Genomic DNA, 24,335 nt, shown 5'->3' on the forward strand with positions numbered 1-24,335 from the left:
CTGACCATATTAATAGCCAAACTATCAGAAATCACATTATTATCTTAATAGATGTAGAAAAAAGCCTCAGACAAAGTACAACACCCATTCCTATTAAAAACACTAGATGGCCTCAGCCACTTCCCAGCTGTGTGACCCTGGGCAAGTCACTTGACCCCCATTGCCTACCACTCTTCTGCCTAGAAGGTAAGGGTTTTTAAAAAAAAAACACTAGAAAGCACAGAGATAAATGGGCCATTCCTTAAAATTATTAGTAATATCTACTTAAAATCATCAGTGAGTATGACCTGCAATGGGTACAAGTTAGAAGCTTTTGCAATAAGATCAGAGTGAAGCAAGGATATCCATTATCACAACTATTATTTAATATTGTACTAGAAATGCTAGCTTGAGCAATAAGAAAAAAATATTGCAAAAGTGTTTGAAAATACTAATAATGAAAGAAATGCAAAGTAAAACAGTTCTGAAGTATCACCTCACACCTAGCATATTAGTTTACAGAAGATTACAGAAAAGGAAAATGACAAATGGATGGGGATGTGGGAAAATATGGATACTAGTACATTATTGGTGGACTGTGAACTGTAAATATTCTGGAGAACAATCTGGATTTATGCTCAAAGCGCTATAAAACTATGCATTCCCTTTAAACTCAGCAATACCTCTACTAGGACTATACCCCAAAGAGATTTTTTTAAAAAGGGAAAGCACTCCATATACAAAAATATTTCTAGCAGCTCTTTTTGTGGTAACAAAGAATTGGAAACTGAAGAAATGCCCATCAATTGGAAGATGGTTAAACAAATAATGGCATATGAATGTGATGGAATACAATTGTGCTATGAGAACTGATGAAAGGAATGTTTTCAGAAAAACCTAGAAAGTGATGCAAAGGTAAGTGAGCAAAACCAGAACAATCTACATAGTATCAGCAATATTGTAATAAAGATTGACTCTGAAAGACTTAATAACGATCAATTCAATGATCCACCACAACTCCAAAGCTGTTGTCCACTTTCAGACAGAGAACTGATATGCAGTTCTCTTTATTTTTCTTTCTTCTTTTTTTCCCTTTCATAACATGGCTTATGTGGGAAAAAAAAAATATATATATATATGTATAATGGGTATTGTATTTCTTACTTTATTAATGGGAGTTGGAAGAAGAGAATGTGGAACTGAACACAAAAATAAAATTTAAATTAAAAAAGATATATTTCAGTCTTTTATTGATAAGACTTAAAAGTCTTTTAAAAGATTTATTCAATTCACAGTGAGATCCTCTCGAGTCAGGAAAAGAGACAAAAACTCTTGCTTGCTTGAACTCCAGAGGACTAAGATGACCCCAAAACTACAAAGGGCAGTTCAGCATTTGTGGGAACATTGGGGCAGGGAAGAAGATCAGCCCTTTGGTGATGGGTCTTTTTTTTTGTATCAAAATCATTCTTCCATTTCCTACTCAGAACCATTTTTTCTGGCAGGGGCCAGGGAGGCATAGGACAAATAAATGACATCAGCATACTCTTGTCAGAAAGTTTCAGTTGAAAGCTACCCAAATACACTCTCTTGATGAATTGGATTTTTAAAAAGAATAATCAGGTAAGTTTCCTCCTCAAACAGCAATAAAATGCCCAAGAGATGGCTCACAGCTACAGTCTATTGTAAACAATCAGTCTGCCTATAGGTCCAAGTCAGTGGCCTCAGTCACTAATCCCCAGCCATGGAAGTCCAGCCTCAGCACCTGAATTTTTTGGAGATCTCAGCAGGCAAAAATTTGGCAGCCAGACATTGGCACAGGATTTGGCCAGATGATTCCTCGAAGATTTAAGACAAAGTGATCGTGGTGATAGAAATGGAAACAGTAACAGTAATCTAACATTTATGGTACGCTTTAAGGCTTTCAAAGCACTTTGTAAACCTTATCTCATTTGATCCTCACAACCCTGTGAGGTAGATACCTTGAGTATAATTATCCTCATTTTACAAAAAAGGAAATGGAAGCCAGGGGAGAAGTTAAATGACTCTCCTAGGGTCACATTCAGTGTCAGAGGTGAGGAAAAGACACCCCAAAATTTCTCAGGATATCTGTAGTTATAACTAAGAAGGCTTAATTGGGAGATTTCTCCACTACTCCCTCTTAGTCAAGTAAATGTTTACTCAAGACCTTGGGCTATGATTCTGTCTAGGACCCAGAATTCCAAAGTACCAACCTTCATATTCTTGAAAACAACCTCAGGGAACTCTCTTAATCCACTCTGCCCATACCTCAGAAGATTCTTTCTCTACTGGGGACCAGAGGCCCTAGGTCAAGGCTGATGATACGCTTTGGTGAGGAGGAAGTAACTTGGCATGAAGATTAGGGATAGGGCCTGGGAGAGCAGAACCCTCACAAATGGTCCCTCAGATTTTGGCTTCTGTTCTCTCACTATTATTTTTTTAATCCTTAATCAAGTATTGATTCCAAGGCAGAAGAACAGTAAAGGTTGGGTATTTGGGGTTAAGTGTCTTGTCCAAGATCACACATTTGGAAGTGTCTGAGGCCAGATTTGAACACAAGACCTCCTATGTCTCCTAGGCTTGGCTTTTTTATATGAGAACGGGGAGGAGAAAAAGTAAATTCTGAGAGCCTGGAATAGTCAGAGAAGGAAGGGTACTTCACAGTCCTTTGTTGAAGTAGACGTAAGATAAGAGGTCTCCATGCTTAGCTTTGATGGAGTCTTGGAGCTCAGGTTCCAGACATGAGATCGCCAACTCACTGAGAAAAAAAATGGTGATGCCTTTAATAATTCAGGAAGCAAACCAAGCATTGTTGGAGATAGGGGAGGATTGGGGGGTACTGTCCTAACTGTGGACAAAGAACAACTTTTGAAAAATCATCCTGGCTCATAATTGCTTTAGTTACAGATATATCATCTACTTTATTTAGTTCCAAAAGCCAATTTAAACCAAAGTGACTGATGCTTGTATTAATAAGGAGTTCCCTCTTATTACCTAGTTTCATGGGTATGAACACTATCTAAGCAGCCCCTGTTCCATAAAGATAATTATTCCCTTTCTCTTCTCAATGCCAAGATCTGTCTTGTTTATCAGACATCCAAGCTAAATGAGATAAGAGTTTAAAATGATGGCCCTGTCTGAAGTGACCTCTGGTCCTAAAAGAAGCATTGAGATATGGTGGAAAGATTATGAGATTTGGAGTCAGAGAATCTAGATTCAAATCTCAGCTCTGTTTTTATTATCTGCATGACCCTAGGCAAGTCACTTTTCTTTTCTAAGCTTCATTCTTCTTATTGATGAGGCAGGTCTCCCTCCAGGGCCCTTTACAACACTAAATCTAGGTTCCTATGATTCCTTCTTCCCTCCTCCAAGACATCAAGTAAGAATGGGGAAGGGGGTCTAGTCACTAAAATAAAGAGAAAAATGAAGAGTTACCATCTCTGTGGAAAGATGGCACAAGCCACAGGTACCATGAAGACCAGACTGTAAGAGGAAAGAATATACAAAGTCATTCCCAACTCCAGCCTCACAAGAGTCCAGGGACCCTTCAAATCAATACCAAGTCTCTTTCCTTCCTTCTCTTCCACTCAAGTGCCCAGGTAGCCTCCCTGATACCCAAGTGAAATCTGTCACTTTCAAGTTCCTAACAAGCATGACTACATGGTGAAAAAAGACAGGTCAAGCATTAGGCCCCTGCTTATTAAGGATGCTAGGGAATATGTCTCTGTTGTCTAGATGTGATGGTGAATAAATAGGTACCTACAATGCTTCTTTGATTTTGGGGATTTGAGTTTCCTTACACTCCTTGGGCCCCTAGCGGTGGGGTGGAGAGGGGAGAAGGAAATAAAGAGCCCGTGGATTTAATTTACTCTATGAGATTTAGCTAAACCAATGCCAGGTCATTGCCAGTCCCCTCTACTCATCTCTGCTCAAAGCAAAGTTTTGTGGAAGCTCATGGAAATAAAAGGCACTTGAAGAGTTAGTAGTTGCTCTGTATTTTCTAGAGATGGTCCAGAGAGACCCCTCCAGGTGGTAAATTGTGACTCCTTTGACCCTTCAGTTCTCTTTGCTTTCCAAAAAGATTAAACAAGGGCATGTCACATAACCCAGCAACTTATATATTTGTCTGTAATATGGATGAAGTATCCCTCCCAGGATGCCTGAAAACACAAACCAGAGAAAGCAATACTCACAAGCCCCCAGCCAGCATCACCTGCAGAGGGGCATGTAGGAACTGAATTTTCTGAAAGAAAAGCAGACATACAGATCAATGGAGCTTCCACGACTGCCTGGCTAACTATCAGCAAGGAGACCTAGGCACCATTTTCCTTCTAGAAATGGAGGAGCAGAAAACCTATAGTGAATGAGGTGAGGGAAAGGGAGACCCTTTGGCTTCCTTGTTCTTTAGGGGAAGGCTGGAAACAATAAAAGGGGAATAATTATGCAGAAGATCTGGCTATCATAAATCCAGTCCTAGGAAATGAGGCTGAGGAGAAGAGGGGGATTAAGTAGAAGTAGTGAAGAGTTGGGACAGGCAAGAAACCCTAGGTACATGTTTATTTGGTCTAACAGGTGGGGGAGGAGAGAGAAACAAAAGTGAGGTGGCAGCGTGAAGAATGTATTGAACTTGGATTTAGGAAGAACTGCATTCAAATTTTCCCTCCTATGCTTACTAGCTATGTGACCTTAACCTCACTCAGCCTCAGTTTCCTCATCTGTAAAATAAGAGAATTGGACCCGATGGCCCCTGATTCCTTCTAGCTTTAAATCCATGGTCCAATGAATTACTCACCTTCATGAAGGCCAACTTTTCCAGCCTTTCCATGAGGATGGGAAGTAATACTAGAAAGGGATTAGAATTAGGGAGTAGAGAGAATGAAAATCAAGAGTGATACCTAAACCTTCCCCAAATACCCTTCTGAAATCAAACCAGTGAACTAACTATTCCTTTGCCTCTTCTCTGGACATCTCAGAGACAAAGTCTTATATGGGAAAAGCTAGAAACAAATTTGACCCTATCACATTCCTCATCCCACCTCAACCCCCAACCCCAGGCCACATGGGGGAAGAAAAAAGTGACAATCATATATTAGAAGGGTTGGAAGAAGTTCCTAAGAACCTCCAACAACCTAACCAGCCTCAGTTTACACTGCAAAGAGCTGCCTATTTTCCCTGGATCCAGTCAAACCAATACAATAATGAAAACTCAGACCCCACCCCCATCTCCATCCTCCCTCCCTCCAGGGGGGTTTGTCCCAGGGTAGGTTGAGTTCTTGAGTTCTTACTCATCCCAGGAGCTGCCATGGTAATTCGGGAAATGACCACCTGGGAGATGCCAATGACTGCAGCTTTCTAAGAGTAGGGAGAATAGAGGAAAGGAAGAAGCCATCAGAGACCCCAGATACCAGACCATCCCACACCCACGCAAGAATCAAGAAACAGCATTATAGCTCTAACAGAGCCCATTCAAAAGGCACAGGGAATAGCTCTGCAAAGAAGATCACAGCCCATTCTAACAATACCCAAAGGCCAGCTATACCTTCCATAAGGCCCTACAGCATGGCCAAGCATGACAACAGTGAGAATTAAAGAGGAGAAGTAAGAAGTAAAGAAAAAACATAAGAAAATGAGTGTAAATTATTACCTAAATTCAGAGCTCAGAGTATGCCTAGTATTTGGAAGGACTTCTGGCTTCCTCCCTTCCCTCCCCGACCTTCATTCCCAAACACACAGATGCCTCCAGCTCACCCGTGAGTGACCCAACTCCCGGGAGTTCCTGTCAGTCACACTGATGCCGTGGATGAGCTCCCTAGACATAGATGGATGGTCACCGGCTGCTTTCAGTCATCAGAAACAAAACCTGCATAGCTCACTGCCTGTCTCTATTTAACTTAGCTGCCAGAATATTTAGAAGCAAACTACAACCCTAATGACACTGACTGCCCAATTCAGGAAAATAGTATCTCTTCAGAGGGTGTCTGTTCTATTTTATCTATTATTGTCCTCTCTTAATTAAGTTTTGTTTTGGTCTGTACACTGCCTTAGATGGTCTGGAAAGCAAGGTCACACCTTAAACAAGCACACAAAATAGGGGAAACTATTTCAACACACACACACACACACACACACACACACACACACACACACACACACTCTCCCCTTTGTCCAAAAATCCAATCCAATAAATATTGGCAGTGGAGATACTAAGATAAACAAAAACCAGTGCCTCCCCTCAGAGAACTTGCTTACTACTGGGGGGAAAATACAACAGAAAACTCTATGCATGATCGTTTGAGCAGGGACTTGGCAAGAGCAAGAAAGCAAAGTTGAAGGGGAATACTCCTACTCACTGTTGCCTCATCATAGGGATGTTGACACAGTTAGCAGCAGCAACAGCAGCAAAGGGTACCCATCGGGCCACCAAAGGTGGGGCTTTCTGTGGGGACAGTGGAAGATGTCAGGCTATGTAAGAAAGGGAGAAGGTTTGAGAATCTATATAAAAACAAGGGGAAAAAACAAGGCTCCAGACCTTCCTCTTCTCCCCCATGGAGCTAGCCTGAGGGGACCCTCAGCCCTGTACCCCAATGCCTAATCTGCTGGGCTTTCAGAACAGGAGCTAAGCCCCAGACGGCTCTCATTTGTAGGAAGCCCACTGGTATCCCCACCCAAGACACTTCCCCAGGACTTTGCTGCCCCCTCGTGGCAGCCCACGGGCCCAGCGGTACCTTGGCATACATGTTAAGCCCCAGGGCAGTGGCCAGGGCTGTGGATGTCGCTGTGAAATAGGACACAACCATCTGCCTAGAGGAGGAAAGAGATGCTGTGGGCAGCACTAGGAGCAAGACTTGATGGAAAGGAATGTGCAGCTGGCTCCTGAGCCTTGAGTCTCCAAAGACACAGAAACCAGGCTGTGGGAGAAAGTCAGCCTTGAGGTGGGAGTAAGGTGCCAGCCTTCAACACTCCTCTCAACAGGGCTGGAGGAAGAGTGGAAAGGATTAGGCTGGGTCCCTGCTGAGGCAGACTCTGGGGATCCTCTAGCCCCGGAATCAAGGAGGGGAGCTGCAAAGAAACTGCAGCAGCAGCCCTGAGCCTCCTGGGCCAGGAGGGAATCAGTCACTACCTGACGGATATGGGGGATGCTGCATTCCGGTTGGTGTAGTTGACCAAGGCATTGAAGGACTGGTTGACCCACTGCCAGAAAACCACCGCCGGCACTGTCCTGTCAAGGGAAAGGAAAGGTGGGAAATGAGCAGTCAAGCATCCGATGATAAGAACATAGTACCCCCGTCCCGGGGATGGCCAACAGCTTTAAGGATGCTAGAGATCAAAATGGATACTCTAGATACAAATGGCCTGGCATCCCATCAGGTCCTCCTACTCGGCCCCAGCCAGTCCTACCTGTAGAATTGGAGCATAAAGCCTGTGATAGCCATGCCTCCTGGCACCTGAAATGACATTCGTCCAATCACGTTCATCTTTTCCCCAGTGTCTGGGTGGAAGGCTGAGTCGTAGAGCTTCTTGGCATATAGCAGTTGCTCTTGGTTGGTACCTGGGGGTACTGTACCGTGCCTGCAGCCCTCAGTCCCCAAGCAGAGTGAAGATAAAAGTCAGTCTCCCCCCCCTCCCCCAAAAAAGTCCCCAACTGGTTCCCCACCCCCCCCCTCACACACACACACACACACACACACACACACACACACACACACACACACACACACACACACACACACACCTAGGCATTGCTAATGCCTAGGATGCCAACTGAGTCCAACCCCAATGCTGCTAGACACTCACCGGCTACTTTCAACCATCATCTTGGCCCAGTCCAGTGTCTGCTCTGAAACAAGAGCTGTCCGAGGGTCTGTGATGTTGAAGAAATGCTTCAATCGACCCAAGAAGGTACTCTGGTCCCATCGAGGAGTATCAATGTTGAAGCTGGACAAATCTACTTCCATCTTCTTTTCTCACAGAGTACTGGGAAGTTGGAGAATGAAGATAGGAGTGAGTACCTTTCTCAGAAGATGACCCAAATATCAATCACTTTGAACTCATATAATCTGCCATCTGCACTAGCACTCTAGTATGCTGGCAATCCATAAAGTCCTTCCTGGTCCCAGACTACCACTCTCAGCCCTTTTCCTGACTATGCTAAAGAGGAAATAAAAGACTCAATCTTGACCCTAAAGGAATTCTGCCTCACTCACAGTCAGTGAACAACTAGACAGCAATGTACTGCCCTCTCTTTGTTATTCTCTTGGTTTCCTATACCAGATCATTTTTCTTTTGAACACCCTTAATTGCTGCATGTTCCTCAAGGTTCTGCCTCTCTATATTCTCTCTCTGTGACCTCAACAGCTCCCAATGATTTAATGATCACCTCTGTTCAGATGACTCCCAGATCTATAGGATTAGCCCTTAGTATCCAATTCTACATCACCAATTCACTACTGGGCATTTTAAACTGCATATTATAGTGACATCTCAAACTCAGCCTTTCTGAAACAGAATTCAGTATCTTTCCTACTAAGTCTATTCCTTTTCTTAAATTTCTGTCAAGGGTGCCATCATCTTTCCAGTCACTCAGGTTCCCAACCTCAGGATGATATGGTTCCCAAAAACATTTTGACAGGTCTGTAAGGAAAAAAGATAGTTTGAAGATGGCTATGAGATACCAGCCCATGACACTCCTCTCACTAGCTCAGGTATTACCCCTGCCCCAGGGCAGCAGGGAAAGACTCTAGGAATCTTCTATTCCTAGGGAGAGAGCTATGAGATACCAGCCCATGACACTCCTCTCACTAGCTCAGGTATTACCCCTGCCCCAGGGCAGCAGGGAAAGACTCTAGGAATCTTCTATTCCTAGGGAGAGAGCTCACTCTTATCCCTCACTCATCTTGTTGATTCTACTTCTTTAACATCTTACAACTGACTTTTTACTTACATAGCCACCTCTATAATTCTTTCTATCTATCACCATTTTAGACTTGTAGCTTCTTTATTAGTCTCAAATCTCTCCTTCCTATGCATTCTTCACATAGGTGCCAAAATGAGAGTCTTAAAAAGATAGCTCAAACTATGTCATACTCCTGCTCAATAAACTCCTGTGGCTTCTTATTACTTCTAGGATTAAGTAAAAATGTTTGGATATCCAAAGGGTTTTAACACCTGGTTCCAATCTATCTCTTCCAGGCTTATGACAATACTCTGTCATTTTTTCTACAATCCAGTCAAAATGACCTATTTGATTAGCTCAAATGATTTCTTCCAGATGTTAGTCTCCCCACCAAAAAAATCACTCAAATTATATGTATATTTCCTCTGAAAGAATACAAGCTCCTTGAAGGCAGAAACTGCTTCATTTTGTCTGCTCCCCCAAAGTATCATGTCAGTTACACAACAGATATATGATAAATGTTTCTTGATTGATTTAATGTATTCTGAATGGTCTAGAAGGCTTTGGAGGTCTAAAGTATATGCATCATAGATTAGGTTCAGAAAAGGCAGCCATCAGTATGAGCTTCATCAGTCAGGAAAGGCTCCACAAAGCAAGTGGGCCTTAAGCTTGACTTGGAAGAATCAGGAGGATTTGGAGAATGCAAGACATATGAAAAAGTGACCTAAGAATGCCATTTGGTCCAAGCCAAAAAGCAGGCAAAGCACTGGGCTAGGCACTGAGAAGACAAAGACAAAATGAAAAATGTTCCTTACCCTCAAAGAGGTTACTTTCTGAGTACCTCAAACATGCCTTCCCACTTTCAATAATCAGCCAGGCCTCAGGTCTCCAAGCTGCTCTCACTTCTCCATAGGAAAAGTGACTGGTCATCTGCCCCACTGGCCTCATTCCCATCTCTAGCTTAGGGACCAGTAATCAAATCAACATTACCAGTGCTTCTGGTAAGTGTTAAATCTAATGTTCTATCCCTCTGTTCTCCCAGAAATTGCTTTGTATGTGTTTTATACTTTATTTTCTATGCATATACTATTTCTCCATACTAGAATATAAACATTGTATGTGTGTATGTTTATAGACTCAATGCCTAGCACAAGTCTCAAAAGCATAGGGGGCTTAATAAATACTTGTTGAATTGAATTGTTTACATAAAGGTAGGAATAATCAGGAAGGAATAAAACAGACTCAGACTAGCACCATGCTGGTCATCATTGATAACTTACTGTTCCAACTGCCAGAGACGTTTCTTATGTCATAATCCAAATCTTGAGAGAATATCTTTTTCGTAGGTGAAAAATAAACTTTTTGTAGGTGGGTTTGTCTTGTCTCTTTAACCAGAGAGTCAGCACCCTGAGGACAGAGACCTTAGATCTCTCCTCTTCCTGGTTCACCCATCCAAGAAGTAAGCATATCACTCTTCACATTATAGACAGAGATATTATACTAACTGATATTTATATAATGCTTCAAAATTTACAAAGTACTTTCTTCATAATGATCCTGGGAGGCAAGCATTATAAGTATTTATGCATTTTATAGAGGAGGGAATTGAGATTCAGAAAATTAAACTGTCTGGATTGGGATTATAAAATCATCAAACACTTAAACTAGTATGCAAATTCATTTCTCGACTCTGTCAACATGGAAATATAGAGATCCCCAGTTTATTTAGTTTGAGTGTAGAAACCCCAGGTTTTGACCTTGTCACAGGAGAGGTTTCCCCCTGAGGGAAGGTCCCTCTTCACCAGACCATGGACTTCCTGATAGTTTGGGTAGGAACAGCTAATCCCACCCAATATTAAGCATCCCTTTTGTCCCAATGGTTTCTCCCCCTAGGCTAAGGTCCTTTACCAAGGGTGACCCTTGGTAAACCCTGGGCTGAGTCTTTCCCTTTTATGTCCATTGTAGGGCATCAGCCCCTCACTGTTATTCCTGTCTAGAACTCCTCTTTTTCCTTTCTTACCATTGTAGAGTCACTCAACTATCCCTCTCCAAGCCCCAAGGTCATCTAGAGTGTTATATAGGCTCCCCAAATTCTTTTGTTCCTCCTGGAACAAAAGTCCATCCTGGTGGCACTCCCAGGGGCTAATGACCAGGGCGTGCAGACTCTGTGCAGTCTTGGGAAGCAGCTCTGTTGTCTCTGTACTTAGTAGCGCTAACCCCTTTTCCCTTGATTAAAGAGTGATTTTGACTATTTAATAGTTCTGCGTTTTTTCTAGTCGACAACCCCAAGTGCAGAACTCTTTCTACTACCTCATTCTGCATCTTATTTTTATTCCCATTTTGTAGAAGGGGAGACAGGTTTAGAGAGGTTAGATTATTAATCCAAGGTCATAGAGCTAGGAAGTAGAAAAGCAATTATTTAAATCATATCAAGGGATCTTCGTCATACCAATAGAAGCTGTCACTATTTTCCTATGGTTCTCTATGATACAGCCCTCAACATTTTAACTGGTGGCTAAACTGATAAATTTTCAACAATTTCCCTGGGCCTAGTTTCCCAGAGGCTTGTGAAAGGAATCCTAGGGCTAAAACTCAGTAAATCTGGGCTCTAGTCTAGTCTAATCTAGTTCTGTCAATGAGTAACTATGTGTGAAGGCTTGGGCCAAATCAATTCAACAAATATTTATTGTGTTTACCAAAATGCAAAGTATTTTTCCCTCTGGGCTTCTGTTTCTTCATTTGTAAAAATGGAGGGTTGGACTAGATAATACTTAAGATTTCTTCCAGCTCTGATATTCCAAGTCTATTCATCTTGCCTCTCTTCTCATCCAATGTGTTCTCCAAGAAAGAAGAATACTGTCTGAAAAGTACCAGATAAGGGATTGTAGCTCAGGACAGAAACACCAGCTCAGGCACTCAGAACAAATTCTTGGTCTGTAGGTCAACCTTCCCAGCTAAGTCTGTAACAGAAGTTCTTAACCTTATTTGTGTCATGGATCTCTTTGGCAGTCTGATAAAATCTATGGGTCATTTCTCTGAATGTTTTTCAAGAGAATGAGAAAAAATATATGTTTACCCAAAACCCAATTATGTGGAAATACTATTATCAAAATATTTCTTTTAAAATGTTCAAAGACCCCCAGTTAAGAAACTGTGGTCTAACAGAAGAAAAACAACTGCTTGATTATATGGGTCGAGGGGGATATGATTGGGGATGGAGACTCTAAATGATCACCCTAGTGCAAATATCAACAACATGGAAATAGGTTTTGATCAAGGACACATGTAAAACCCAGTGAAATTGCATGTCGGCTATGGAAAGGGGTGGGAGGAGGGGAGGAAAAGAATATGATTCTTGTAACCAAGGAATAATGTTCTAAATTGACTAATTAAATAAAATTTTTAAAAAATAAAGTCTTTTCCAACTTCTTAAAAAAAAAACTGTTGTAGAAGAGGACCTATACATACAAAAATTGCTTTTTTCATGGTAGCAAAGAATAGAAAGTGAGGAATGTCCATCAATTGAGAATGGCTGAGTAAGTTATAATATATTATTATAATAAAATACTACTGTGCTACAAGAAATGATAGGCAGGATAACTTCAGAAAAAAACCTAGAAAGACTGACATAAACTGATATAGAATGAAGTGAGCAAAATCAGGCAAATATTGTACACAGTAATAGCAATATTGTATAATGAATGATTGTGAATAACTTCGCTATTCTCAGCAATATAATGATCCAAGACAATCCCAAAGGACTCATGATGAAAAGTGCCATCTGCCTCCAGAGAAAGAACTAATGGAGTTTGACTCTGAACCAAAGTATATATACTATGTTACACTTTCTTTCTTCATTTTTTTTGTTCAAGTTTTCTTCTACAAAAGGACTAATAAAGAAAAATATTTTACATGATTGCACATGTAAAATCTGTATCAGATTGCTTAGTGCCTCACCAAGGGAAGAGATGAGGAAAGAAGATAAAGAATTCAGGACTCAAAATTTTGAAAAAAAATAAATATTAAAAACTATATTTACATGTAATTGGGGGAAAAGAAAATTAAAAAAGAAAGAAAGAAACTATGGTCTAAAGGGAGCATCATTGTCAATGATAATAGCATCTTCCCAGTCTTCATTTCAGGAATGAATTGGATTTGAGACATCTGCCCTGGGACAGATAGGTAACTTTCCCTGACTCTGACCTTTCACATCTAAGAATAAGTTGGGTACTGAACAGTGAGGAGAATGACCAGAACTTTATGTTCCTTTCTTATACCCTCTTACCACGAAGTTGTAACCTTGAAGCAAGAACACTTTAATCTCCTGCAGCTCCTGTCTACCTCTGCTTACTTAAGATATGGAGTAATTAAGGGAAACAGATGTGGTTGGTCATGGGACCAATTCAAGGGGTACAGGGCCACAATCCAGACCAGACCACTAAAGTGTTATGGGAGAACACTTTATACTCCCATTAGGTTTTGTCAGAGGCTAAACTCTATCGAACTTTTAGGCACTGAGAATCATTAGCAGGACATTGGTCTCCCAAAATTCCACCAATCACAGGGGTAGCTGACAAAGTGAAACATCCTACCAGGCAAGCAATCCAGTGGGTACTCTGATTCCACCCCCTTCCCAGTTGTATTCCTTCAAAGATATCATCTCATTTATTTATGACTAAAGGTCTAGTATGTCCTAATAATATCTTCTACATTCCTTACAGTCAAAACAGTAATAGCCCATGTTCTTGCTGTGAAATTCAAAATAAGGAGTGGAATCCAAACCTCTCCTTGAAATTCCAAAACCCCTCTCATTAAGCCACAAGCACTCCTGCCTTTAAAGATGGTAATATTACTTAAATAGAGTCATATATAAAGTTGTTCATTGTCCTTCCCCACTGTCTGGTCTTCAATAGTCAGCTTGAATTCAATCTTTTACATTAGTCAATTAAAGCATTTTGTAATCAGGCCTATCTGTAATCAACCTATCTTTCCCAGCTCACTGTTTATTACCTGCCCCCCATCCCAAACCCTGTGATCAAGCCAAACCAGTCTTCCCTCTGTCCTTTAAAGAGGATACTCCATCCCTTAATCCTAGCCATCCCCATAGATGGAATGCACTCCCTCCTCACCTCCACCTCACACAATTCCTCTCTTCCTTAAAGACGGAGATTCCATGTTACCTTTTCCAGGAGAAATGTATGGATGCTCCCAACAGCTAGTTACCTCTCTTCTAAACAACCTTGTATTTATTTGTGTTATGATATATTAATTCTATATACTAATGTAAGTACTATGTTCTTTTGATGTATTTATATGATTGTTTTTGAAGTACAATAGATTATAACTGATAAAGTAGCAACTCCAGTATCAATTTGAAGTATGAGAATATAAAAATTATAAGTTGCCCCCAAGCATGAGTTTTCCCACTTATGTGTCTCCTTCCCATTCCTATTGACTCTCCGATTATATGACTGAAAAAGTTCTACTGAATGTTTTCTCATTTACAAATAAATGTTTTCTCATGCAAGAAAAATTAACCCACGAAATGGAACGTATGATATTTGTGGCTTGGTCACTGGGGAACTAGCGTTGGGGAGGTAGGGCTGGAGTACCTACAGGCAGGCAGCTCAAGTCCTCTGCTTCAGGTGGGAGGTGAGAGTTCTGTATGGGTGGGAGGCCCTAGTGTGCTGAGGCTGGGGATAGAAAGCAGTCACTCACAGGTTTGCTGTTCATTTTAAATTCTACAAAGGACAAGGTGCATAGCTATGGGCTCTGCACTTCTTTGGAGAAGTTCTGACATCACTTGGGCTGGGTTTGAAAGACTTGCTAGAGATGGCTCTCCTCATATAACTCTTGACTAGGAAAAGAGAGGAGGGGAGACATTGTCTGTGTCTATCAGCCTGTTCTGATGGAGGGTAAATGATATTAACAATGAGACTTCTCTTCTTTTGTGCTTTATATTTGGAAGGGAAGAAGGCTGTTATAAATAACTTAACTCTTTTTTTTATTAAAGGGAGGGAGGGAGAGAGGGAGAGAGTTCTGTATATCCACTCTTTACCACAAACATGGAGGTAAAATGATGGGAGAATGTGACTGAGGTTTATGGGTAGACTGAAATGTTTTGATTATTCTTGCATTTCTCTCATACTAAGTAATATGGATATTTTAATAATTCTTGCTTTTGCTTTGTCCTTAAAAAAACATTTTATGCTTAAGAATAAATTGTGTCTTACAGACTGATCCCCTCTAAATGGGAAGCACAACAATGAGTCCTCAGGGGCCAATGGTTAGTAGAAGGCCACAAAAGGGTGATTCCTAGGAGCTTGAGAGAATTTTTATAGCTACAGCACCTCACCCTCTTGGAGAATCTCAGATCTGCCTGGGTGAGGACAGGCTGGCCTGAACAAGTTAACAAGTCAGCCCAGGGAATGATAATGGGGCATTGCCAATGCCAAGTGCTACATGTATGTGCATGCTGTAGACCCCACTAGAATGTAAGCTCCTTGAAAGCAGGGATTGTTTCATTCTTTGTAATTGTATCCTCGTTACCTAGCAAAATGCCCTGGCCCATAACAGTCACTGAATAATGTTTTTTGATTGATTAATTGAGGGTGAAATTCTGGTCCCAAGCAAGACCTCAATTGGGGTGGTGGGCAGGAAAGATGGTCTGAGCCTTGCTGTCAACCCAAATGAACAATATTTATACAAATGGTACTCACCCAAGTCAGGTGCTATACTTATGTGCACCAAAACAAACTGACTTAATGATGAACTCTTCCTACCTCACCTCCTGCACAAACCTAACAAAATCACTCTTACTCTTAAAAATATAAAATGTTAGAATTGAAAAGAACTTGGAGTTCATCTAGTATAATTCCCCTCATTAAAAAAAAATTTTTTTTAACCCTTACCTTCCATCTTGGAATCAATACTGGGTATGGGTTCCAAGACAGAAGACTGGTAAGAGCTAGGCAATGGGGGTTAAGTGACTTGTCCAGGGTCACGAAGCTAGAGTGTCTGAGGTCAAATTTGAACCCAGGATCTCTGGGTCTGGATCTCAATCCACTGAGCCACCAGTAGCCCCCAATTCCCCTTATTTTATAGAGGTAGAAAGTGAGATATTTGAAGGAATTGATTTTCCTAAAGTCGCATAGCTAGGTCTAGAACCCAGGTCTACAGACCCTTAGCTAAGTGTTCTTTCCCACTGTACCTCATTGCAACCTTTTTTCAAGCAACATTTCTCCTCAGAAGAAAGGACTTCTAAGTACTGAGAGGTTTTTTGCTCCCAAGGTTTTGGGATTCTCTTATTGGACAGAAAAAAATCAAATAACTTTCTCCTCTCCTAAGAACTTTTACCCTCACAGCCTCCTCAAGCTCTACACAAGCAAGAAAGGAAGACATAAAATTCTTGGCATGCCTATACTAGGGAAAGAGAAACAAAGGGATGACTAATCACCATCAGTCCTTTGCTGGACTCAATAACTACTAATCTGGACCTCTTTTTGAACAAAAAATATCTAGATGTCAGAGTTTACCCAAATAATCTCAGAAATGAGAGAAATGAAGCTATTGTGTTAATATAATATATTAATAATCTCAGGTCATTTTGAAGCAGAAATTTAGATTATTTCTTTAGCACAAGAGTCAGTAGTCTGGAGACCACCAGACCAGCAGTTAGGGACTGTATGGAACCCTGGTTGACTACCCATTTAGCATTTCAACATATATTACAGTAGACTATAACATCCTCCAGTTGAAGGATCTCATAAGGCAAGAACCAGTAAACCATTATGCACAGATGATCATCACCTCTGCTACTGTCAACCACCTGGTCAACCTCTCTACCCATAAGCCTTCTATTTCCACCTGTCTCTTGATTTCTATTTTAACTGAGGAAGATATCACCCTCCCCTTGGCATCAAACTTTTTCCAACAATAATTTCATAAAAGATAAATCACTGCTAAGTGCTTTCTGCAATTACAGAAAAGGGGACAGAGAGGGCACATTCTCCTTCAGCCTCTGCAGAAACCTGCTCAAGATAAGTGCCAGCTACAGACTGGATGCCATGTAAACCACCCTGAATCTCACTACCCTAAACTGAAAGTGGGTCCCCAGGCTGGGCTGGATGTATACCAGTTGGAGAAGCATTGCCTGAAACATGACTAGAAACTGGGTTTTCCCCCTAATTTGACCTGAGCTTCTTCTGATGCTTTGGGCCCGGTCTAAACTCTGAAATTAAGTGCCAACAATTACACTTTCTTGCAACAACAAAAATCATCATACGCCATATAAAGCACAGAAGTCTAATTCTAAAAATGCATCCAAAACAAATGATTAATTAAGAAATTATCCTGTGAGCAAAGTCCACTGACTCTAGCTAGACAGAAAAGCCTACTGCTACTGCAACCTGTGACCGCGAAAATGTGGGTTTCAAGACTTTGAAATGCCAAAACTGTAAAGATAATTTTTAGTGTCTTGATTTTAAATCAAAAATAAGTGGTCGCCATGGGAAAAATTCTCAAATATGAAATACCCAAGTCAGCTGGGTTTTATGGAGATTTTAATTAATTCAAATGAAGGAATTAAGGAAAGGGAAAGAGACAGAGTAAGAGGAAATAGTAAGAAAAGGCTAGGGCCCAGGCCAATTGGTCGAGGCCTTTCTCTTTAAGAGAGAAACTAAGTCAGTCTTTAATCACTCACCAAAAGATTTTGTCCTAAGCAAAACTCCAATTCTTCACTGAAATCCTCAACTCCTGAACTGAGTTCAGAGAGTCAGCTCTGACTCCTGACCTCCAATTCAGCTTCTAAAGCTGAACTCCTTTTCAGAGGCCTCAAGCTCCTTCCTTTTTAAGAAAATTTTCTCTTATGTCACCTCCCCTAAATTTTCACATCTACCAAGCACAGTAGACATTTTCCCCAGAACTGACTATTCTTAGTTCACATCTTCTTTTGTTATCACCTTCTCTGATTAGATTATATCTTCTGAGTATTTCACATCTCTTTGCTAAGCTTGCCTTTTTTAAGTTGCTTGACCTTTTAGTGATTAATTTAACCCTTATAGGTATTTAGCACCCTTTTGTATTAGATCTAAAAATAGACCACCTAGCTTAGGGTTTTTGCTCCACTATAAGTATGAGTTGGGGACTTTTTCTCATTGTTCCATCAGGAGTTTACAACTTTATCTTCCCCTAAAGTATGCCTAAGTATGGGTGGAGTAATGTAAAGTTCTCACATACATTCCTGACTAAGTACCTCCATTGTTTAAAATGGGGAATAGCCTTAACCAAATGATCCAAGGTAGAGTCTGAGAAATTTTAAGATTCACAAACCTGACTCCTGACTAGGAGGATGACCACCTTCCTTATTCTTTATGGAAATGAGCTATAGATATAGAACAGTGCACATATCAGACTTTCACAGTATGTTGGTTAGTTTGGCTGAACTGTTTTTTAAACTTTTTTATTATAAGGGATGATCTTCTGAAGAGGGGAGGGGAGAAAAGAATACACTGGGAAATGTAGATGATGTAAAAACAAAATATATCAACTAATTTTTTAAAGAGTATGTCCCAGAGTAAGATCCTACAACTACAAACTCTTAAGAAACAAAACTTCTTACAATCTTCCAAATCTAAGCCATCCCTGCTCCTCTAAAGAAATAGCTGTGTTGTTATAAAAAGGATATTGTATTTAGTGTCAGAAGCCATAGGTTCAAATCCTTGCTTTGTCATTTACTGGTATTGCTACATCCAGTCTGTGCCTTACTTGATCATTGAAATATTTAAACACTCTGTTGTTCAGTTTCCTAATCTGAAAAATTGAAGATAATGATGCTTGTACCACCTAGATCGCCTGGTTACTTTAGCTTCAGATAAATTAGGTAATGTAAACCCGTTGTGACAGGAGGTAACTAGGGGCTCAACGGATCTAAAACACGGAGTCTTGAGCCAGGAAGACCTAAATTCAAATCTGGCTTCAGAGACTTAAGCTGCATGACCCTAAGTAAGTCACTTAACCTTTATTTGCCTTCATCTGCTGGGGAAGTAAATGGCAAACTACTCTAGTATCTTTGCCAAGAAAACTCCATGGACACTAAGGTCCAGGGGTCAGGAAGAGTTGCACACTCTACTGAACAACAACAACAAAGCACTTTGGGAATGTTAAGTTGCTATGTAAATGTCACATTAAGATAAAGTGTAAGAGTGCTTTAGAAGAAGCATTTCTGAGCTTGGGCACAGATAAAATGAAAATATTGGAATGGTCATATCTTCACTGAAGATCCCTTTTCCAAACAAACGAGAAGAAATACCACTATGTTCTGCCCCTCGAAGCAGCGTTGTAAGACCCTACCTCAATGCCGGGTTGGGGCTTTCTAAGGAGATGTCCTAGCCACTAGTATAAACAGCTGCGGCCACATCTACTGGATTCCAGGATGGGTGCTTGGGGGCCTATAGGAACTCCAGGATATCATGATTCTCAGGGTCCAAGTTCAGGGAACTTTGCCAGGTGTCAATCCTTGACCTCTGAGAACCCTCCTTTCTCCACTGGGGGTCTCAGAGACGCCTCGACCTCCAGGGACACCCAATCTAGCACAAGGTTCTGAGGGATGGGGGGCTGAATGCATGGGAGGGGTCCTCTTCTTTCCCACTGGGGATCATCATCTGTGCATAATGGTTTACTGGTTCCTGTCTCTTTTCTTTCTAAGGAGTGCCTGGAAGGGCAATGCCACTCTTCCAACCTGGGCCTCCCGCTTTTTGCCACGTTGAGCCAGCAGCACATGGGAACCCTGCTGTAGGCAACCACACCTGAAGACTGCGTGCCCTGAACCTGTTTAGAAAGCAATCCTTCTTCCCTATTAAAGGCCAGGCCCCGAAGTCTGCAGAAAGAGTTGAGGCAGGCAATGCCGCCTCTCTGCCCCCAGCCCCAGACAGTTCCCCGAAAGACAAACCTGATGCCAGGGAAGACGTCTGCACTGCTACGGCAAAAGGAAGCCCGCCTGCCGAGAAAACCATCCCTCCCAGGAGGGTTCGGCCTCCCTTTGGCTCCGCCCCCCACGCCTCTGCTTCCGGACCAATCAAAGGAAGGGTTGTCCCTGGTTGGCCACGTGGGCAAATTTCCCTTCCCCCCCGCCCTCGCTGGCTTAAATCAGAAAAAGGAGTACGCCTGCGCAGAAAAGGAGTTGGCCGGGGGGTGGGGGGGTTGTCGAGCTGGACCGCGTCTCTGTGCGCTTGCGCTCTTTGGGGAAGGGAGCCGCGGGACCCCTTTCCTCTTCCCTTTCCTCCGTGTCTCCGCCCCAGCCTCCTCCTCTGTGCGTGTGGCGGCGGCGAGACGTCGGGGGCGGTGCCCGCGCCGGGGACGGGCGGTGCCGCCGCAGTTGCCCCTGGTAACGGGGGGAGGCAGGAGGAGGTGGAGGGAGTCGGCGGGAGGATGGTGAGTGTGTGTGTCTGGGCCGCTCTCGAGCCCCCCCCCCACCCCCCGGTCAACTCTCGGAGCCTGGGGCTCGGGCAAGACCAGGCAAAGGGACCGAGACGCCCTCAGACAGTTCCCGTGGTGCTGGGGATCCCAGGGGACGGCAGGGAGAACCTGAAGCGGACCGGATGGGAGGCCTGGGGCCTGAGGGAGGGGGGAAGCTTGGGGATGGAGAACTGGGGAAGGGGCTCCCGGGAATCTCCCCCAGCTGCGCGGGGCCGGGTACTGGAGGGAACTGGATCCAAGCCCGGGTGGGGTGAGTGAGGGTGGTAAAGTGCGGCTTTCAGCCTTCCTCCCCTCTTCCCTCCCCAGGACCCTGGGGGTCCTGCACGCAACCATCCGGGAGTGGCGGGAAGGTCCTGGCGCCGGGTGGGGGGCATGCTCTCCTGGCCTGGCTTCGCTGGCCTCCGCCTTCACAGGTACAGGCCCTGGGGAGCGGGGAGCCTAATGCACTTGAGAGGCTTTCCCTGGAGAGAGGCTCCTGCACTAACTGGTGCCTCCTCCGTTATGGTTTGGGGACCTGCCCATCCCGGGTGCTCAGAGAGCTGGCCCAGAGTCCCAGCTTTGCCCAGGGTCATCGTGATCCCGTGTACCAACTGATCCTTGCGCCATCCTTTTACTTCGGGTTTGCCCCCTTTTTAGAGTTGATCAAACCTGAGAGAAGAGCTTAGCTATGAGAATGCTCTGGGCCACCTCAGGCAAAGAAGGGATAGGTTATCAACTTAGAGCACGGATTCTCACTTCTCAACCCAAACTGGAACTTTCCCAGATTTTAGACTTCTGATAGTGTGACTTTTTCTACATTGGACCCTATTGATTTCTGAGTGGTTCATTTCGTAGTGGTTGAGAAGATATCTTTTAAAGTTTGTTTCTATCAAAAAAGGACTCTCAGGCTTCAAGAGGATGCTGGTCCGTTATTCATTTGAAAGGAAAAGTAGTTTGTAGCCTGAGTGATGGTGATGTTTGAAACTGTAGTTTGAGTTGCTCTCCACTCCCTAATTTTTTTTTTACCTTTAAAAATACTGGAAAATTTTAGTGGCTGAAGGGGTTAGAAAAAGCTGAATCAAAGTAAGAAAACATTTAAAATATTTAATAAGAGATCAGTGAGTAAATATAGAAAAAGCAATTGATTGCACAGATCAGATTTTTAAGTATAAGTAGAATTGTTTGAGCTGATGCTGCCAACCAGATTTTGCACGTTCTATGTAACAGTTTTATTAACCTCAGGCTAAACAGATTTGTGTAAGTATTTTTTGGTGTTATCTTTTTATTTATCATTTGTTTATGAGCTATTCATTAGAAAGCTTTCATTAAAGAACACAAATATTTATACCAAAAGTAACTAGAACTGAAGTTAAATAGGCACATCAGACCAACAGAAGATAAAGATGACAAATGCATCATTGGCTAACTTTACCAGTGTATCTATCAAATGGACTGAATAAATTGTTTATTTAATTTGAAATTACAAATAATAATTATAATATCTACTTTCAGATATGAATTGATTTTCAGAGGTCTTTCTGGATTTTTTCCTTAAATATATGACAAAGAATTAGCACAAAGCATTCTTTATGATGTTTGGTTTAAATTTTTGCTTATCTATAAGAAGGTCCAATATTATTACAGTTGAATGTAAATTCCATAAGATGACCTGATTTTTATTTTTATCCTTGTATCTCAGTTCCCTGCAGTATTGGATGTCTGGTAAATGCTTCTTCATTGGGCCAAATAGAAAATAAATGTCAAATTTTTAGCTTCTGTAATGTGACTTAGTGTGGCATGTTCCATGTGAATTTTCAGAATTCTGTGGTTGGGCTTTTTAGTCACCCTTAATTTTCTGAAATAATTATTTGTAACCGACCGATTATCTAGTCTTTTCCATATGCTCCTATAATTTTACTAATTTAAAATGATTTTCTAATATAATAGACTCTAGTATTCACACTGCTATTATTATAGAAGCAAATGTAATTTCACTTTAAGTCCTATAAAACTGAAACCAAGTATAAATACAAGTACCATCTTTCTGAAATAAAAGGCCTAGCAAACTGCAAAACCTTAACCTAAAAATTGATAATTGCTACTTGTCTGTTTTTATAGTTAGGCTTACTATAACAAAAATCCCATTCATTCACTGATAGTTTCTTCAAATAATTTAAGATGGTTATATGACACATGTATGAAATACAAAATAAGTCATTTTGATCCTAACTCCACCACATTTTAAACCAGTTCTTTCATTCCATCACTCAACAATTCAAAGCACTGTACTAGGTATTGTTTGTATTACTTGTTATTACTTTGTATTATTGTTGTATTGTGTATTGTTTTTAGATATATTGGTAGTTTTCAAGTGTGTTTTGCATTTGAGAATTGTTCTAAATCAGAGGTGTTTAAGATTGGGAAATAGTTAATAAAATAAATAAAATTACATTAAAACATAGATAACATTTTGAAACTAAGCCAATATGCGTCTAATAGAGATCCTTTTGCACAAATTAGCAACTTCTTTTTCTTTTGTGTCTGACAACACTGTTCAATAACTTCTTTATATAAAAAGTTCTCTGGACAAAGTACTACTGATCCAATCTTTCTGAAGAAAAGTCCTATTGGCACTGGTAGAAAGGAACATTGGCATCCTCGTCCCCAAGAAAATTCATACTTTTCTTGTATTATAGAAATGACCAATCTTAATTAGTTGCAGATAGATGGTACAATGACTAGAATTGCTAGGCCTGGAGACAGACCTGAGTTCAAATTCAAACTCAGACATTTACTAGTTATGTTACCTTAGCAACTCCCTTAAATTGTATGCTTCCATTGTCTTTACTGTAAAATTGGGGTGATAATAGCACCTACCTCCCAAAGTACTGTGAGGATCAAATGGGATAATGTTTTTAAAGTTAGCACAGTGCTAGTCACATAGTAGGTACTTAATAAATGCATGTTTCCTTCCTTCCAATTTAAGTACTCTAATGCCTCATAGTGATATAGATGCTCCCTTAGGTTTTTGAAGACCACAAGCTTTCGAGCAGTTCTACCAAACTGGAAAAGCTTTGATTACAGGATTATTATTGAACTGAAATGTTTGTTTTCTGAGGACTAATCTAGCTTGATATCAAGACAATGAGATTGTCTGCTAAAGTTCTTGAAGATTGCCTAGTAAGATGGAGGAAATAACAACAGCTATAGACTCAAAGCTCTTTGAAGTAAGAGAAGACCAGACTGTAGACAAATCTTGTATAAGGTCCAGTCACAAGATTCTGGAGATTAGAAAAGTCTACCTAATGGCACTATGGTTGATTTTAAAAGATACAAGTAGTCATCTCCATTTTAAGTTAATTGAGGGGAACCTGTGTCAGCCACAGACAATGGGAGGTTTATCCCACATTTGTATGGTTCAGATTCCCCTTCAGATAAGTTTTTATGTATTCCTCTCTACATCTAAACTTGGAATGGCCTAGGCTATAAAAATTTCAGCTTAGGTTCCCCACATGCCCTTGCCAGTAATTTACCTAAATAGATGTCTATAGCACTTCAATCTTATATGCCTATTTACTATAAATGTTCATTTCAATATTTTATATGTGAATTAGACCTATTTAGTCCACCACTTTGAATATAATAAATGCTCTACTTACCATATATGTGGTGGCATACAATTAAAGTTATATTTTATAATCTTTTAATGCTTACCCTCTTAGAGTTATTTCTAAATTCTGACTAAAAAGGCTGTGAAGGGAAGAAAAATCAAAAGAACTTTTATAATTCTGCATATTTTGTAGTTATATATACAGTAAATCATTGTTGAATTTTGTTTAAGAATAAGGTTTTTTTTTAATTTCTAAAAAAAATTTTAATGCTATTCTAGTGATATTAGGGTAAGATGCTAAAAATATATCTTAAAACCATATTCTAGCTATGAGTTTATTAACTGGTATGATTAGCTGTTCATAAAGGCATATTTTAAAAG

General features: G+C 41.1%; 2 protein-coding genes across 6 annotated transcripts in view; one reads left to right on the plus strand and one right to left on the minus strand.

Moving 5' to 3' along the window:
- Positions 1-343: 343 nt before the first annotated feature.
- SFXN2 (sideroflexin 2) lies at positions 344-20,004 on the minus strand. Of its 5 annotated transcripts, XM_056804660.1 has the most exons (14): positions 19,839-20,004; positions 11,587-11,750; positions 10,171-10,297; positions 7,792-7,971; positions 7,396-7,566; positions 7,118-7,216; positions 6,723-6,798; positions 6,348-6,433; positions 5,746-5,806; positions 5,283-5,349; positions 4,790-4,839; positions 4,191-4,240; positions 3,433-3,480; positions 344-2,755 (listed from the first exon to the last, which is right to left on the minus strand). In XM_056804660.1, the coding sequence occupies exons 4-14, from the start codon at positions 7,950-7,952 to the stop codon at positions 2,656-2,658; spliced, it is 969 nt and encodes a 322-aa protein (XP_056660638.1). In that variant the 5' UTR covers positions 7,953-7,971; positions 10,171-10,297; positions 11,587-11,750; positions 19,839-20,004; the 3' UTR covers positions 344-2,655. The 5 variants fall into 5 exon arrangements, with proteins under 5 accessions (XP_056660638.1, XP_056660640.1, XP_056660646.1 ...); XM_056804662.1 differs by lacking the exon at positions 11,587-11,750; XM_056804668.1 differs by lacking the exon at positions 10,171-10,297.
- A 183-nt stretch (positions 20,005-20,187) lies between these two features.
- The window catches only part of ARL3 (ADP ribosylation factor like GTPase 3), a 30,644-nt gene continuing 26,496 nt past the window's right edge, over positions 20,188-24,335 (plus strand). The window contains exon 1 of the mRNA XM_007479093.3: positions 20,188-20,320. Within this exon, the coding sequence (XP_007479155.1) occupies positions 20,318-20,320 (3 nt within the window). The 5' untranslated portion in view covers positions 20,188-20,317. The remainder of the gene's footprint in view (positions 20,321-24,335) is intronic.

Source organism: Monodelphis domestica, chromosome 1 (assembly GCF_027887165.1).
Source record: "Monodelphis domestica isolate mMonDom1 chromosome 1, mMonDom1.pri, whole genome shotgun sequence".
NCBI lineage: Eukaryota > Metazoa > Chordata > Mammalia > Didelphimorphia > Didelphidae > Monodelphis > Monodelphis domestica.